Source organism: Carassius auratus, unplaced genomic scaffold, assembly GCF_003368295.1.
Source record: "Carassius auratus strain Wakin unplaced genomic scaffold, ASM336829v1 scaf_tig00214354, whole genome shotgun sequence".
NCBI classification, from domain to species: Eukaryota; Metazoa; Chordata; class Actinopteri; order Cypriniformes; family Cyprinidae; genus Carassius; species Carassius auratus.
In genome coordinates, this window is record NW_020527628.1 from 49,655 (window position 1) to 68,018 (window position 18,364).

The window sequence follows — 18,364 nt, forward strand, 5'->3', positions numbered from 1 at the left end:
TCCGTCTGTCGGCTTGGTCGAGTCGGTTGTCTACTCTGATGGCGAAGTCAATCAGACCATTGAGAGAAGTGGGGAGTTCAACAGCGCGGATCTCCTGTTGGATGCGGTCAGCCAACCCATCCAGGAAGTGATCCCACTGCGCCTCCTCGCTCCACTTACACTCCGCCGCCAGGGTGCGGAACTCGATAGAATAGTCAGATACGGACCTGTCCTCCTGACGTAGGTCCGTGAGAAGTCTAGCCGCCTCCCTCCCGGCGACGGAGCGGTCGAAGACCCGTCTCATCTCCTCCGAAAGGGCGTGGAACGAGGCACAGCAGCTGTCCTGGTTCTCCCACACCGCTGTCCCCCAGAGGGCAGCCCTCCCCGTCAGTAGTGACAAGACGAATGCCACCTTCATCTCCTCGGTGGTAAACGTGCGGGGCTGCAGGGCGAAGTGCAGAGAACAATGTGACAGAAATGATCGACAAAACTTTGGCTCACCCGCATATTTCTCTGGAATGGGGAGGCGTGGTTCAGACTGGGAAATCCCCACGGAGACGATCGGCGGTGTGGGTGGCGTGGGAGGCGCAGCGGGTGGCGGTTGTTGTTGTTGTTGAGCCTGGAGAGCGAGCTCGTACACCTTCGTCACCATTGCTTGGAAAGCTCGATCCATCTCATCTATCGCCTTGTCTTTGCGATCCATACGACCAACGGCTCTCTGCAGAAAATCCTCCAGATGAGATGGGGAGCGATCGCCTGCTGCTTCCATGATGGTCAGATCCTACTGTGATGGCTCGTAAAAGAGGAGGAAGCAAATGCAGGCAATCAGAAAGGTTTATTGAAGATGGTAGTAAATAACAGTAATGAGAATGATGAGGACTGAATCCAGAATGTAGGCAATGGTGATAGAAGGTCTACGGTGGCGTGAGAAGTGTTGGATGGTGAAGTCGGTGGTGAATGTGAAGACGGTCAATGGATGAACCCAGAAACAGACCGGAACACTCACACGAAGACGACAACACGAACACAATCCAGTACACGAACACTGGAGACTGTAATCCAACTTGAGACACTGAACATGAATGAGGATCTGACAACAGACAGAGAGATGAGTGAGTATAAGTAGCTGAGTGGGGATGAGGATCAGCTGGAGCGAGACAATCAACACCCAGGTGACAACAATCAACCAAACGAGCACATGGAGACTACGTGAGTACAAATACAAACACAAAACATGACACGGAGGAAACAATGGATTTCCTACCGTGACAGTCTGAGTTTATAGAAGCGGATGATATTTCAGGAAGGAACGTTTAAAGATGGAAAAGAGGAAGTAGGGAGAATCACTAAATAAAAGGGACATCATCTGTATGAATAATATGTAAACATGTAATCCATAAAAAGTAACTGCAGTTTGATTCTGAGTATTTTAAAATGTCATTTAATTTAATTACAAGTGCTTAATTTCTGGAATCTGATAACTCAGATTAAATGTAATCGGTTTCTACCCAGCTCTGATGATATAACTGAAGAAACACTAAAGTACAGATAATATTAATATTATAATATTGTTAATGTGTAGTAATATTAAAGCTGTTTTTCAGGTTCACCTGCGGTCAGGAGATCAGTGTATTTAACTCTCATGATGCTGATCAATGCTGTATTGGTCTATTTCTACATCACAGCTCTGGGAAATGAAAAGGGTATGATAATTTGATATATATCATGAACTGAATCATCTTACATGTGTGCTACAGTGCAGTGTTTGTCAGTGATGAACTCTTGCTGAAGCTGATGTGTTTGTTGGTATTCAGATCATGTCGGATGGGTCTGTGTGATTGTGTTTCTCCAGTCTCTCTGGGCACTGATCAGCTTCACATGGTCATTTCAGTCATTCGGTACAGTATAAATCATTTCTGTCATGTGGTACAGTATAAATCATTTCAGTCATGCGGTACAGTATAAATCATTTCAGTCATGTCGTACAGTATAAATCATTTCAGTCATGCGGTACAGTATAAATCATTTCAGTCATACGGTACAGTATAAATCATTTCAGTCATGTGGTAGAGTATTAATAATCTGCTCTGATCTTCTTCTCACTGTCATGATTTCACTATCAGCTCTTCTGAACAGAGATCTAGTCTCTACACTGGAAAATATGATCATAATTGTAACCGTAAAGAACTGTAAAAATGCTACACTAAAAACATGTTAACAGTAACAAAACAAAACAAACAAAAAAAAATAAATAAATGTTAATATTTCTAAATGTACAATCGTTGCTCTAGATCAGGGATCAGTTCCTGCAGAGCTTCAGCACAGATGTCATGTATATTAACACTGTTAATACTTGATTAGCTGGATCAGGTGTTTAATTAGGGTTGAATCACACTCTCCAGGAATTGAGTTTGACACTCCTGATCTAGACACTTTTCTATGGTTATGATTTTATTCATACAGCTGTGTGATTGATTTTTTACTCTCTATTCAGAAATCACACAATAAAACTAAGCAGTTTTACTATGATAAAACCATGGGTAATTCTGGTAAGGGTTGTGATGTCCATATGCTTTTGTTGAAGAAATTAAAGAGACCGTAGCATTTCTATCACAAAAAGTGGCCAAAAAAATAAAAAAGTTAGTGTATGTTTTAAATGTTTGGTCAATATTAAAGAAGGATTTGATCGTCCTGTAATGTAACAGTAATTATCAGGCTTCGGTGCCCTTTGCAGGCAATTATAATAGTGTATATTGATTTATTTTATATTACATTATGTATTTTAACAGTGTTATTCAATGAAACCATATGATTATTATGAATTAACCAATCGCCTCTTTGTTTTATATAATATTGTTACGGCCCATTACCATTTCAAGGCTCGTGAATTCTAAGGACACAGGCCGAACATATAATAAAGAAGAATCACAACCCCTGATGTGAGTTCCAAGACGTCTCTATTTAATTAACAGAATTCAAATCAAACATTCACAAATAATATTTATAATAATAAAAAAAACAATCTAATGGATGATAAAGAGAACAAACAGTTCACGGGTAGGGAAGCTAAGAAAACAGTTCCCCTAACTACACCTGTTCTCGGAGTAAAGATCTTACCTGGCTACCGAAAAATAAAAACAGGTGAGTCTTCCGGACATCTGCTTCCCTCGCTCAGTTCTTACTAAATAAGCAAACGTGAACTAATAAATAAATACATACACTACCCGCAACTGAACAATAAGAAAGATACTAAATATCAAATATCAAATATCAAAACCCAACTTTGTACGTTAAACCTAAGTTTAACATAAAACAAACAAAACCGCCTCCAAGAGGCGATGAGAGACGCGGATGAATGGGAAGCGGAGAGAAAGAGAGCACCGCCATTGCCGTCTCGGTGCCTTTTATCCGGTATCCCCGATGACGTCACAATTCTCGCATAAGAAATCCTCCCACAACGCCACCTACGGACTCAGAAATAATTAATCACACAGATACACATAACACCCTCACCCTTAAGTGAATAAATTGTAGGAATAATCTTTCTTACCCATTTTTTTTTTTTTAATCCTCTTTTTTTAACAAAAAGGGAGAAAAAAACAATTTATTCCTATTAGACACGTGATAAAGCGTCAGCGATAACATTATCTTTACCACGAATGTGTCGAATCTCTAGGTCAAACGTCTGTAAAAACAAACTCCAACGCATCAAACGTTGGTTGTTGTTTTTCATTCGGGCCAGGAAGACTAATGGGTTATGATCTGTGTAAATAATCAACGGATACGAAACAGAACCCACATAGACATCGAAATGTTGGAGAGCAAGGACAAGAGCTAATGCCTCCTTCTCAATGGTGGAGTAACGTTGCTGATGTTTATTAAATTTCCGTGAAAAATAGCAAACGGGATGCTCAACACCAGTCTGATCTCGTTGGAGAAGTACAGCTCCAGCACCTGTGTCACTTGCATCAACAGCAAGCAAGAACGGAGAGGAAAAGTCAGGAGCAAAGAGAATAGGAGAATTCATCAGAAGCGCTTTAATGTTTTGAAAACTTGTTTGACACGGTTCTGTCCATTTAAATGGCACTTTTGGACTGAGGAGATCAGTTAAGGGAGAGGCGACAACGGAAAAATTTACACAAAAATTCCTGTAATACCCAACCATGCCCAAAAATCGACGCAACTCACGGCGCGTAGTGGGCACAGGAAAATGAGTAATAGCCTCCACCTTAGACTCGACGGGCCGAACTTGACCGCCCCCCACAATCTTTCCCAGGTAAGTCACCGTAGCTCGTCCGAACTCGCATTTCGCTAAATTGATTGTAAGATTAGCGTCAGACAGACGACTGAAAAGAACATGAAGCTGTTCAACATGTTCTGACCAGGATGCACTATAAATAACCAAGTCATCCAGATATGCTTCAATGTTGTGCATGCCGTCAATAACACGATTTACCAACCTTTGGAAAGTCGCCGGTGCGTTTCGTAGACCAAAAGCCATTACAGTGTAATGCAGGAAGTGATCCGGTGTTACAAACGCAGAGATTTCTTTTGCGCGATCCGACAGAGGCACCTGCCAGTAACCTTTCAAAAGATCGATTTTGGTGACGAAAGCAGCATTTCCAACACGATCCACACAATCCTCCATACGAGGCAGTGGGTAGCTGTCTGGTTTAGTTACGGAATTAACACGTCGAAAGTCGGTACAAAAACGAAACAAGCCGTCTGACTTTTTAACCAGCAAACAGGGTGAACTCCAAGGGCTAAAACTTGGCTCAGCGATGTTATTTTCGAGCATGAAAGTAACTTCTTTTTTCAACTGAGCTCGTTTCTCAGGATTCACCCTATATGCATGCTGTTTTATAGGCCTTGAATCGCCAACATCAATATCATGCTCTACCAGCGAAGTACGTGAAGGAACGTCAGAGAACAGATTACCATATGTCTGAATTACACTAATCACGTCAGAGCGTTCGATAACAGTCAAATGAGAAAGAAACGAGTCAAGATTTTGAATTATCTCAGAATTTCTCAACCTTCCCGCCACCAACTCTGTAGAAGGAAAATCAACATCATCCTCCAGCGTGGTCAGGACGGCGGCACTATCAGAGGTATGCGAGGACAATAGACAAGGCAATGGTTCAGCACTGGACAGCACCCCATCAGCAGGTAGATCAGCACTGGACAGCGCCTGCTTTTTGACCACCGGAGAATCTGTAGGTGAGACTATTAACACAGCTGACTTCGCTCTAGACAGATCTGACTGTCTCTCAAAGTACGGTTTAAGCATGTTAATATGACACAGACGAGTTTTTTTCTTTCTATCGGAGGTCATTATCACATAATCAAGCTCACTCACCTTCTCCTTCACCTGGTAAGGACCATGATAACAAGCCTGCAGTGCAGATCCAGGTACTGGCAACAGCACTAGCACTTTATCACCAGGAGAAAAACTACGAAGTTTAGCACCACGATCGAAACGTGTTTTCATTCGGTGTTGTGACATCTTCACATTTTCTTTGGCTAACTCACATGCACGGTGCAGTTTCAAACGGAACTCTGAAACATAATCAAGAACATTGTTTGTTCTCAGATCATTAGTCCAATGATCTTTGATTAGCTTTAGTGGGCCACGAACAGTATGACCAAACACTAACTCGGCCGGACTAAAACCTAATGATTCCTGTACTACCTCCCTCACTGCAATCATGACCATAGGCACTCCTTTATCCCAGTCTTTCTGGAACTCTAGACAAAACGCACGAAGCATTGATTTTAAAGTCTGGTGGAACCGTTCGAGTGCCCCTTGGCTTTCTGGATGGTAACAACTTGACGTGCAGTGTTTGATGTGTAGCTGATCTAGAGCCTGTTTAAACACATGCGACATGAAATTCGTACCTTGGTCGGATTGAATAGTATGCGGAAGACCAAACAGTGAGAAAAACTTGAGAAGTGATTTTACGATCACCGGTGCAGTAATTTTCCGCAAAGGAATTGCCTCCGGAAAACGCGTAGATGTACATATTATTGTCAATAAGTACTGATTACCAGACTTCGTTCGAGGCAAGGGACCGACACAGTCAACCATCACACGCTCAAATGGTTCACCAATGGCTGGAATTGGATATAACGGAGCAGGTGGAATACTTTGATTCGGTTTCCCAATCTTTTGACACACATGACAACTTCGGCAATAACTTGCTACATTTTTTTTTAAGCCAGGCCAGAAAAAATGTCGGATCACGCGATCATATGTTTTGTTTACTCCTAAATGACCGGCGAACGGACCGTCATGCGCAAGTCTCAAGATTTCAGGACGATATGAGGAAGGAACTACTACCTGTTTAACAATCTGCCATTCGTCAGTAGCAGCAGCATTTGATGGTCTCCACTTCCTCATTAGCACACCATCTTCAACAAAATATCCTTGCGATACACACTCGAGTTGCTCAACAGGAACAACAGCTTCAAAGAGGGATGACATTTCCTCATCTTTCCTCTGTTCAACAATAAGCTGCTCGCGTGACAGAGACAATTTATCAAGCTCCATGAATAGTCGTCTCGTTTCTTGATGGCGATGTCTAAACCATCAACAGAGTTTGAACACGTCCTTTCACCAAAATCTGAATTCGAGAGGAACGTATTATTCAAATCAAATTCCCACTCACCTTCTGATTTATCAAAGCTTTTATCTTTAAGTCTCTGTGAAATAGCGCGGGTCACAGCACACGAAGGAAATACCTCTGGATATTTCTGAGCCAATTCATCAGGAGTATCACAGGAAAGAGGAACATTCGTTACCTCAGGGCTGGAAAAAACTTTTCCTCCCGCTAAGTCATTCCCCAAAATAAATGTGACATCACGAACGGGAAGACACGGACGCACTCCAACAACAACACGGCCGGTAACAAGGGAGGTCTCAATTTCAATTCTGTGCAAAGGCACATTCACAAAGCCCATCTCAAATCCCTGTACCAAGACACTTGAACCAATAGAGCTCTCATTTGACAACGGTAATATTCCTTCTAGAATAAAACTCTGAGCCGCTCCTGTGTCACGAAGTACCCTGACTGGTTTTCGCGAATTTGCATTACCAACCAAAGACACAAATCCGTCCATTATGAACGGGACATACCCCTGTTTTTCACACATGTCAGCCTGTGAAGCTAACAACTCCAGTCCTTCTAAATGTGGCGAGGACATCAATAAACCTACCGGTTTAGGCACACTATTTTTCTTTTTGAGTGCTTTGCACTCAGCAATAATGTGTCCATGTTTCTTGCAGTAGAAACAAACGGGTGACAACACGGATTTGATAGAATTCTCCGCCACTTTATCCTCACGCGGAGCGCGATCCAAGATGCGCTTTACCCTTCGACTGTTGCTACCAGGATTTTGTGCAGTACCAAACACAGTCTTATGTGTAAGCACATATCCATCCGCTAGAGCAGCAGCGGCAGAACATTTGAGAACTTTCTACTCATTTAGATACGTTTCAACGCGTTCTGGTAAACAGTTTTTAAATTCTTCTAAGATAATCAGTTCACATAGCTCTTCATACGTTTTTACTTTCATAGAAGCACACCACCGATCAAACATTGACTCTTTCTCACTAACGAATTCAACGTAGGACTCATCAGTTTTTCGATGATTACGAAACTTTTGGCGATAAGCCTCAGGAACCAATTCATAAATTGAAGAACAGCAGCTTTTACTTCCTCATAATCGAGAGACTCCTCCACGGACAAAGAAGAATAAGCTTCCTGGGCTTTCCCCACAAGAACACACTGCAACAACATGGGCCAAAATGTTTTCGGCCACTTAAGATTGATGGCAACCCGTTCAAAAAGAGCAAAAAACTTGTCTACCTCTTTTTCTCGAAAAGGAGGAACCATACGAATATTGCGACCCACATCGAAATCCGAAACATCCGCGGCACCCCTTTCACGAGCTTTCAGCTCGATTTCCTTGAGGCGGCAAGCTTGTTCCATCTCAAGCCATTTCAACTCAAGTTCATGCCTCTCACGCTCTCTTCGTCTCTCTTTCTCACGCTCCCATTCTTCCCTTTCTTTCAACAATTCTCTATCGTGCTCTTTAGCTTGCAACTCCAAATTCTTGACTTGTAAAGCAAGATCTAAACTAACCTCATCCGCTTCAGGATAATCAACCAGCTTTTCCTCTTCACCAAAGACGCCCTGTTTATGTAACGAATCCACAAGCAACACCTGAAGTTCCCGTTTGGACTGCGTATTGCGAAAACCAACCTTATAATGTGCAGCAATCTTCATAAGATCAACCCTATTAATTTGGAACAACTTAGCTTGCGTCGGATTCGCAATAAAATTCGTTAATTCAAACATGATTTTTAAACGTCTCAGGTTAAAGAGAAAAACAATAAAGCACTACACAATCCAAAAATGCCCATCAAAGTCTGTGATTCAACAAAGTTACAAAGTAACAAATTCAAGTGTGAACAGATCCAAAAGATCACACAAAGTCACACAAAATCCAGATCAATCCCTGGACGAGCGCCCAAATATGTTACGGCCCATTACCATTTCAAGGCTCGTGAATTCTAAGGACACAGGCCGAACATATAACAAAGAAGAATCACAACCCCTGATGTGAGTTCCAAGACGTCTCTATTTAATTAACAGAATTCAAATCAAACATTCACAAATAATATTTATAATAATAAAAAAAACAATCTAATGGATGATAAAGAGAACAAACAGTTCACGGGTAGGGAAGCTAAGAAAACAGTTCCCCTAACTACACCTGTTCTCGGAGTAAAGTTCTTACCTGGCTACCGAAAAATAAAAACAGGTGAGTCTTCCGGACATCTGCTTCCCTCGCTCAGTTCTTACTAAATAAGCAAACGTGAACTAATAAATAAATACATACACTACCCGCAACTGAACAATAAGAAAGATACTAAATATCAAATATCAAATATCAAAACCCAACTTTGTACGTTAAACCTAAGTTTAACATAAAACAAACAAAACCGCCTCCAAGAGGCGATGAGAGACGCGGATGAATGGGAAGCGGAGAGAAAGAGAGCACCGCCATTGCCGTCTCGGTGCCTTTTATCCGGTATCCCCGATGACGTCACAATTCTCGCATAAGAAATCCTCCCACAACGCCACCTACGGACTCAGAAATAATTAATCACACAGATACACATAACAAATATACTCTAAGTAATAGAAACTAAATTATTAATCAGATGTGTTGTTGTTGGTGAAATTATTACCGACATTAATACATTTAGTCATTGTCAACATTAAAACACGTTACTGAGCTCAACAGTCAAACAGTTTCACAGGATTATGAACCTAGCTCCCTGAAAGTGATGGACAGACTTCATCTCAGGCTTTTTCTTTTCTCTGTGTCAGACTGTGCTGATGTCTTTTCCCAGATATAGCCTAATTGTTCATTAATTATGATGATCATGTGAATTCAGTCACAAACATGAGTGAGAGGAGTGCGAGTGCAGATGTGGTAATACAGCCTGCTGCGTACATTATAAACTGATGATGATTATAATTATGTATAGGTTTAGATTTGTATCTTTATTTATGGATATGTTAATATTAATATAGAACAGATTTAATTATTGTTGAGCAGCTGGGATGGAGCCCTACTCAAGCTGTACTCTGTGTTTAGAGAGCAGCGCTGTTCTTCAGTAACTTTCTCTTCTCAGTGTATCATAAATGTTATAAAAATGAAATGCTGCAGATGTATATTTTAAGATGATGTTCTGGCAATCACATCTGCTGACTTTATTTTATTTTTACTGTAAAATGTCACAGGTGTTTTTAAAGTGTAGTTAAGTTATTCATCTTATTGAATATTTTCTATCCCAGAAAAGCTTTAATTCAGTTGTTGTGATAATGATTTTCATGAAATCAAGCTGATATTTCACTGTAATGTTTCCTCAATCAAGCACAAACGTGTCTGTGAAATATGAGGTTGTGTTTGTGTATGAATATTGTGTTGTTGTCATGTTTTATTCAACTTCTATCAATGAACAACTGAATGATGAAGAACCTTATTATTCTGCAGAATATTGTCTGTATGATTTATTAGTTCTCATTATCTTCATGAAGCACTTCTTTCCTGATGATATTTAATTTGTGGTGTTTTTTCTCTGTAGTGGTTGTTACTGTGGTGTAATTGTATGTAAAGCTGCTGATATTGAACTGAATGATTTGATCTTTCAGCTCTTCCTCGTGTCACAGCTGTGTATGTGTTTGGATCAGTCGGTGTTGTGTTACTGAACTCTGTTGCTCTGATGACTGAACTGATCCTCAAAACAGGTGAAAACACTTGATCATCACACACTACACTATTACACTCATATATCTGCACATTAATGATTATTATAAACTAATACAGATCTGGGTCTGAGCTCAGTCACTGTCTGCAGTCAGCAGAAACATCACATCATGTCTAAAGATTAGAAACTTACAACTCGTTTTCACAAATACTTTATTAAACATGTTTAATATTTGTGACTGTCTCCAGATATTGTATATGAGACTATGAAGATGTTCACTGTCAAACAACATTTAAGTTTCATTTTGTCATTTTATCAAATATTGTTCTTGATTACACATCTTATTGTGATTTATTTATTATCTTTATTTTATTTCATAAGCTAACATTGCAAGTTAAAGGGTTTTGAGACTATTCATGTTTTTTTTTATCTACAGTCAAATAAATTAAAATAGCTTAAATGATGTCAGCGATTTCTCTCTTTTTAAAGATGTTATCAAGAATTCTTCTTGACTTTTAACTTTTTCTTAAAAGTTAAGAATTTTTAAATAAATTTCATAACAAATAATCTATTCTTCATGATTAATTTTCTTCATAACTAATATATCTATGAACATAATGAATAGTTATTGTTCAAAACTAATTTAGCATAAAAAATAATAAAAGACACAAAATAAAATGATTTTATATAAATATTTATTTTTGAGTCTAATGGATAAGGAAATTTCGATCTCATGAAAGATCATTGTCTTGAACATGATACACAATGGTTAGGTTTATCGGTCAGTCTCAGGATGTTTCAGCTAATCGTGTAGTGTGTCCCCAGCTTAATAAACACAGTTTGATTATATAGTTCTGTAATAATCAGTGTAATCAGCTAATCATGCTGTTTGTGGTGAATATGATAAATAAAACACTGTTGTTTATTGTCATCTTCAGTTAATGGTGAAGGAGCGACGGGAGACATGAGGATCATCGTCTTCTCCTCTGAATTACTCTTCACTTTAATTCTGATGATTTTACTGGTATTTGAACCCTGTGAGTATAACTGAACATTATATACATTCACTTCAGGTCTTTTGGGATTTTCATTTTCATTTAAGAGATATTTCTACTGTTGTTTTACTGATTGTGACTCAGTGATGCTGTTTGTTCAGTGATTTCTGAACTGATCTGAAGCTCTTCATCACACTCTGAACATTAAACTCATTCTCATGTATGCAGACAGATCTGAGGGTTTATTTGATTCGTTCTGAGACTGGTCTGTTATTGAGTGTGATGTGTCTGAATCTGATCAGATCTCTTTCCTCACAGGGATCACACCATGTCTTCAGTCTTGTACGGTGAGTATCAGAAACCAGATGTGATTCATTCTCCTGCCGTGAGTTAAAGGAGCTCTTGGTGATTTAATGTTTCTCTTAAATACTTCATACAGACACACATCAGTTTCTGCTTACAGACGTCACTGTGGAAATAGACCTGCTCTATTCACATTTCTATTTGTCACCTGTGATGAACTGATTCCACAAACTCTATAATAATCTGTGAATTACTTCTGCTTCATTACTGAAGGACTGTTTTGGGGAAATTCACTTCACTTGAGTTTTATTGAAATAGAATAACTAATTTTACTCAATTACATGTGCAAGGAAATGACTAAATACTTGTACATTTAACTGAGTAAAATTAAGTTATATAAATAAGAAGCTCTTTGAGCAGCTGTCTTTCTGAGAGGACTCTACATCAGTTTAATGGGATTTGTCAAATGTGCAATTCTTTAGTTTAAATATAAAGCTTTTTAAAACTGGACAAAGTCACTGACTGCATCTTTAAACTGTGTGAGAAGCAGAAGCACGTTTAGTGAAGATGTGTGTGTGTGTGTGTGTGTGTTTGTGTGTGTGTGTGTGTGTGTGTGTGTGTGTGTGTGTGTGTGTGTGTGTGTGTGTGTGTGTGTGTGTGTGTGTGTGTGTGTGTGTGTGTGAATGAACTGTCTTGTCTTGAACACAGAAAGCAATGAAGTCTGGTCGAGCTGCAGCTGCTGGATCACAGAATCAGGAATCTCAGGTTAGTGTCAGGATTACTCCAGAAGCACAGAGATGACTGTAGATCACTGCTTCTGCTTCCTTCTTTAATTAATCACTGCTGCTGAAGAACACATGTTAAAGTCTGTCTGATTCTGAACCCAGAACGCAGGAGCAGATTCAGCCACTGGATCAAACCAGAACCAGAACCGGAACGAAAACCAGAACCAGAACCAGAACCCAGCAGTATCACTTGAGATGGATCCTCTTCTGAACACACAACACCAGGAGAACAGCAGGAGCACCGGGACGGAGGAAGCTCAGCCGGATTCAGTGGTTTCACAATCATAATCAACAGTCAGAGAAAAACACTTGTGAGGAGCTTTTAACTGAGATTTAAGAGTTCAGTCTCATTCTTCATCTGTTATTGAGGCCGTTATTTAATGTGTGTTTGCTGTAAATATATACAGGGTGTCTTTATATTGATGTAATAGTGATTTTCTCTTAAAACTAACTCTAGCTGTAAACTACTTCAGCAGTAGAAATGAAACTGAGATTCCTTCACGATCAACGGAGAGAAATCAGTGCTATAATATTAACTGTATCCCGCAATGCAAAGCGTTTCACCTGATTCTCCATTTCCAGTGTGATGACAGAAGCAGAAGTAACTCAGACAGTATTTCTGCTTCGTCTCAGATGGACTCATGAGAACAGATGGACTGTTGTTAGCGTCAAACACTGGAGGCGGTCAGACAACTACTGTATGTGTTTATTGTAGGGGTGTGTGCAACGACTAATTTAACTGTCGTTTAAATGGAAGTTTTGTATCCGACTAGCAAGAAAAAAAGCAAGAACCCCCCAAAAGATGGTAAAAAAAAAAAAAAACTTTTGCGTGTATATAATAGCCTGCATTTGAAACACTTAATCTATGAATCACACTGACAAATCACCAAATCACTCAATGAATTCTGCTAAAAATACGTAACAGTTATGCTGTTCTCTTGCCTTGCATTATCATCATTTAAAAATAAAAATAAAAGTGCGCACACTCCACATCAGCCAATGCTTATTTGTTAAAGTTGTGGGGAAGTCGTGGCCTAGTGGTTAGAGAGTTTGACTCTTATCTGTAAGGTTGTGGGTTCGAGTCTCAGGCTACTGAGGTGTCCTTGAGCAAGACACTGAACGTGTGTGTGTGTGTGTGTGTGTGTGTGTTCAGATGGTTTGATAGATGCTATGAGTTGTTGGGTTTTAATGAAAGTATTCAGCAGTAAGTATTAATCTGTAGTTTATTTACTGTTTTGAGTAATTTTACTATCACTGATGATCAGATGAATCAATCAGTTATCATTTATTCATCTATTAATAAGTCATCGTGCTCTCTCAGTCTCCAGGAGAAATGAATGATTTGATTGTTCAGTGATCTGTGTTCAGATGTTTCTCTGTCAGTCAGTTTAACCCCTGATCTGATCTGTTTCTGTCAGTATCTAAGTGTTATTCATCAAATCATTCTCACACTCTCGTCTTTTTCAGGTTCAGATTCAGTCGTAAGAACAGTGATGGTAATCTTCATGATTGTGACTAATGCACTGATGATCGGTCTTTATATTCACACTGGAAGATCAAACTGATACAGTAATATTTAATAATGTTAGCAAATACAGTACATTAGTAATGCAAAGTCTGATTCATTTCCATGTACTGCTTCTTCTCAGACGGTTCGGCTCAATGAACCAGTTCAAAACACTGATTCATCAGATCCTGACATTATCATCAACGAGCTTACTATGCATTTCTTTTCTAACAACTCTGTCGTGTTAGGCCTTTATCAAGGAAACATATAAATAAACAAAATATTGAAACATTCAAAAAGTTATTTGTGTGAATGCATTTAGCTGCTTATTGCCTTTCATATGCTTAAGTTAATGGTGTTTGTGTTCAGTTTAATTCACTTATCCTTCACTGAACAATGAACAGTCAAGGATTGTCACAGCACACACTTCAGACACCGATGCACAAACACAGATATGTTCTCTATGTCTAAAGTAGGGCTACATAGAATGAGGAAACCAGTCTTATTAACTTTTCATTATAAACTCATTGATTTAATATAAAATCTGCATGCACAATAAGCCATCGCAAAATTTAGTTTTACCCGTGTTTTAATAGAAAGGAAGGCCTATTTAATAAAACCAGTCATAGACATATTTTCATTATGTTTTGTCTGTTAATAAATAAGTTTAAATTGTGCATCCGACTCGTTGTACAGTCTCACGTTCCTCTGTAATTATCTGCAAACTTCGACAGTTTCAGTTCTTTCTCAGTTGGACGTGCTTCTTCTGCTGTGTGTCTTGTGTCATCAACACGGAAATAAAGTTTGATTCGGTTTGATCTTGTGAAAGGGCTCAACCGTTACTTCCTGAGAATGGCTCAAAAGAACCACAACACATCATTGTTCAAGCAAATATAAATGGTAGCTAGTGTTTCATGTTGATTCACTTGTTATGACATGTGGGAGTCCTGGTGCAGAGGGTTGATCACATGATCAGGATACTGTATAAAGGAGGTTTGTCAGATCTGTGTTGCAAGCAAGCAAGCAAGCAACTTTATTTGTATAGCACATTTTTAAACAACAGACGCTGCCCCAAAGTGCTTTACAAAATTAATAAAATTGAAATCATACAATAAAATAAACATACTTATTCAAAAGCTAAAGAAAACAAATACATTTTTAAATAGGACTTAAAAGTTGTTACCGATGGAGCTGACCTCACATGGAATGGGAGACTATTCCAGAGTTTGGGACCTACTACAGAAAAAGCTTGATCTCCTTTTGATTTTAGACTACAACGAGGGACCTTTAAAAGCCGTTGATCGGTAGACCTAAGGACTCTAGAAGGAGAGTAAGGAACATTAAGATCACTGATGTACTGGGGTGCAAGGCCTGACAGCGCCTTGTAGACAAACAAGAGAATTTTAAAATCAATCCTGAATTTGACCGTAAGCCAATGTAAGGATTGTAGTACAGGAGTAATATGATCTCTCTTTCTCACCCCCAATAACAGCCTTGCTGCTGCATTCTGCACTAACTGCAAGCGGGCAAGCAAAGTCTGGGGAAGACCAATATATAGAGAATTACAATAGTCAAGCTTAGATGTGATAAAGGAGTGAACCACAATTTCCAAATCCTTACTGGATAAAAAATGCTTTACTTTAGCAATTGATCTCAGGTTAAAAAAGCTACCTTTAACAACGGCACCAATCTGTTTCTTAAAGTTAAGTGATGAGTCCATAATAACCCTTAAACTCTTTACATGATTCGCAGTCTTTAGGGATAAGGATCCTAAATGATCAGGAAAGGCAGGTGAGACGGGAGAGCCTACAATCAAAACCTCAGTTTTACTCTCATTTAATTGGAGAAAGTTGCTAGATAGCCAGAGTTTAATGTCACTGTAACATTCCTGTGCTTTGTCCAGTGAACAGGTTTTATCTAAGCTCACAGGAAGGTAAAACTGGAGATCGTCTGCATAACAGTGATATGAAATACTATACTTCCGAAAAATAGCGCTTAGAGGAAGCATGTAAAGAGAAAACAGCAACGGTCCCAAAATCGACCCCTGAGGGACACCACAAACTAAAGGGGCCAATGTGGAAGAGAAGTCTCCCAAATTCACAGCAACTGTCCTGTCTCTTAAATATGATGCAAACCACTGTAGAGCTATACCCTGGACACCAACCCAACACTCCAGCCGATTGAGAAGAATTTCATGGTCTATCGTATCGAAGGCAGCACTCAGATCCAATAAAACCAGAACAACATGTGATCCAGAGTCCAACGATAATAAAATATCATTAGTGACCTTGAGCAGTGCAGATTCTGTGCTATGACAGGTCCTAAAGCCCGACTGGAATGTGTCTAAAATATCATAAGTATTCAGATATGAATATAGCTGCGAATAGACCACTTTCTCTAAAATCTTGGAAATAAAAGGCAATTTAGAAATTGGCCTAAAGTTGTTATGGACTGTATGATCCAAATTAGGTTTTTTTAACAAGGGATGAAGAATTGCATGTTTGAAACTTTTAGGTACTACTCCACTCCGCTGTTAATTATAGCTGTTAGGCTAGAACTCACAGTAGAGAAAACATCTTTAAAAAGATGAGTAGGTAGAACATCCAGTCTGCAACTACCTCCGTTCATTTTACAGACAATATCTGCTAACTGCGCTGAGGAAACCGGTTCAAAGTTTGAAAAAAATATTAGACAGCGCAGGATTAATTGATGAACAGGATTGTAAAGGTACAATTTCACTTCTGATCTTCTCAATTTTTTGAGTAAAAAACAATAAAAATTCTTCACAAGTTTCTTGTGTGGCATCTCTCATGACATTCCTTGGGGGGTTTAAAATGGAATCAATTGTGTTAAACAGTACTTTTGGCCGGTTTGCATTATCTGAAATTACCTTAGAGAAAAATTTCATTTTTTCCTCCTTTACTACTTTCTGATAGTTAGCCAAATAATTTTTTTAACATTTCAGATGAAATTTGAAGTTTATCTCTCTTCCACCTGCGTTCAGCTTTTCTACATTCTTTTCTAAAAGTGCGTGTTACATTATTTAGCCAAGGTTGAGAGATTCCCTTGTGTTTCTTTAGTTTAAGAGGGGCATCACAATCTAAAGCAAAAGTGCAAGACTTAGTAAAAACCTCAACCTGCACCTCAATGTCCTCTCCATCGATTTTGTCTGTAACATGAGATAAATAAAATTCTGAAAAAATTTTTGCAGTTGTAGAATTGATGGACCTAGCATAATGTAAAGGCTGAGAAGAGATTGGATAGATATAAGAACAAACAGCATCGAATACCACTGAATAATGGTCAGAAATACCTACATTTGAAACCTCCAGATTTGATACTGAAATACCAAATGATAACACAAGATCTAATGTGTGACCTTTCATATGAGTAGAACCAAAAACATGTTGTGTTAAATTAAAAGTCTCAATAAGAGAAAGAAATTCATTAACCAATGGCATTGATGGGCAGCATAAATGCACATTAAAATCCCCAAGGACCAAAAGTTTATCACAGCGAGACATCAAACCAGAGAGAAAATCAGAAAATTGCTGGATGAAATCCTTATTCCATTTGGGCGGTCTATATACCAAAGCACAGAAAAAAGAATCCAGAGTATCAATCTTTAGTAGCTGTACCTCGAAACTCGAATAGATTTGTGTGGATAGTAGTCTGCATTTAAAAGTGTTACGGAAAACAGTGGCAACCCCACCTCCTCGTCCTGCGGTCCGAGGAGAGTTCAAAAAGTCACAGCCTGGTGGTGTCAACTCACCCAAAGCCATCTGATCACCAGGATTCAACCAAGTCTCAGTAATAAAGAAAAAGTCAAGCGAACATGACATCATAAAATCATTCAAAATAAAGGCCTTGTTAGATATAGATCGTGCATTTAAGAGACCCATTTTTATGGAGGTGATTTCAGTCTTTTCCAACGGGACACTGGCAGTGTATTTTAACACGCTAAGATTGTTTACATTAACACCGCGTTTTACATCATTTAGATCATTCAGTTGATGACGACGAGAAGACCAGATGACTGGAACATGACTGTCAGAAGTATGGAAGCATATGGGTAGCATTATTCAATTTGGGATGTAATATGCAAAATGACAATGCAATATGTAAAATGGCAATGCATTTCTGTATTTACATTTACATTTTCCAATACATTTGTGCAACGTTTGGTGCAAAATGAAAATGAAAATTAAATTACATAATTTTCATTTGCCATTTACTACACCAGTTTTAAAATGTAAAATGAATATTAATTTTAACGCTTTATAAGTTGAAAAATTAAAATGAAAATGTATTACAGAAATGATTAGATATGTCTAACATGTTAAAGCAAAAACTGTGGCAAAATGATCATTTAAATGCTATTTTTCTTAAATGCATTAACACTCACAGTCAAGACACTTACGATTGCATTTTCATTCAATGTCCCCGCAATGAATGTAGCAAAATTCAAAGTGCACATTGAAAATGCATTCCGAGCCGATCACGTGTCCCCGCC

At 38.9% G+C, this 18,364-nt stretch overlaps 1 protein-coding gene across 1 annotated transcript; it reads left to right on the forward strand.

The window, feature by feature from the left end:
* Nucleotides 1–1,835: 1,835 nt before the first annotated feature.
* On the forward strand, nucleotides 1,836–12,639 carry LOC113091898 (putative uncharacterized protein DDB_G0288537). Its single transcript, XM_026257573.1, has 6 exons — nucleotides 1,836–1,877; nucleotides 10,206–10,301; nucleotides 11,200–11,298; nucleotides 11,575–11,603; nucleotides 12,268–12,324; nucleotides 12,447–12,639. The coding sequence occupies exons 2-6, from the start codon at nucleotides 10,277–10,279 to the stop codon at nucleotides 12,630–12,632; spliced, it is 396 nt and encodes a 131-aa protein (XP_026113358.1). The 5' UTR covers nucleotides 1,836–1,877; nucleotides 10,206–10,276; the 3' UTR covers nucleotides 12,633–12,639.
* The last annotated feature ends 5,725 nt before the right edge of the window (nucleotides 12,640–18,364 follow it).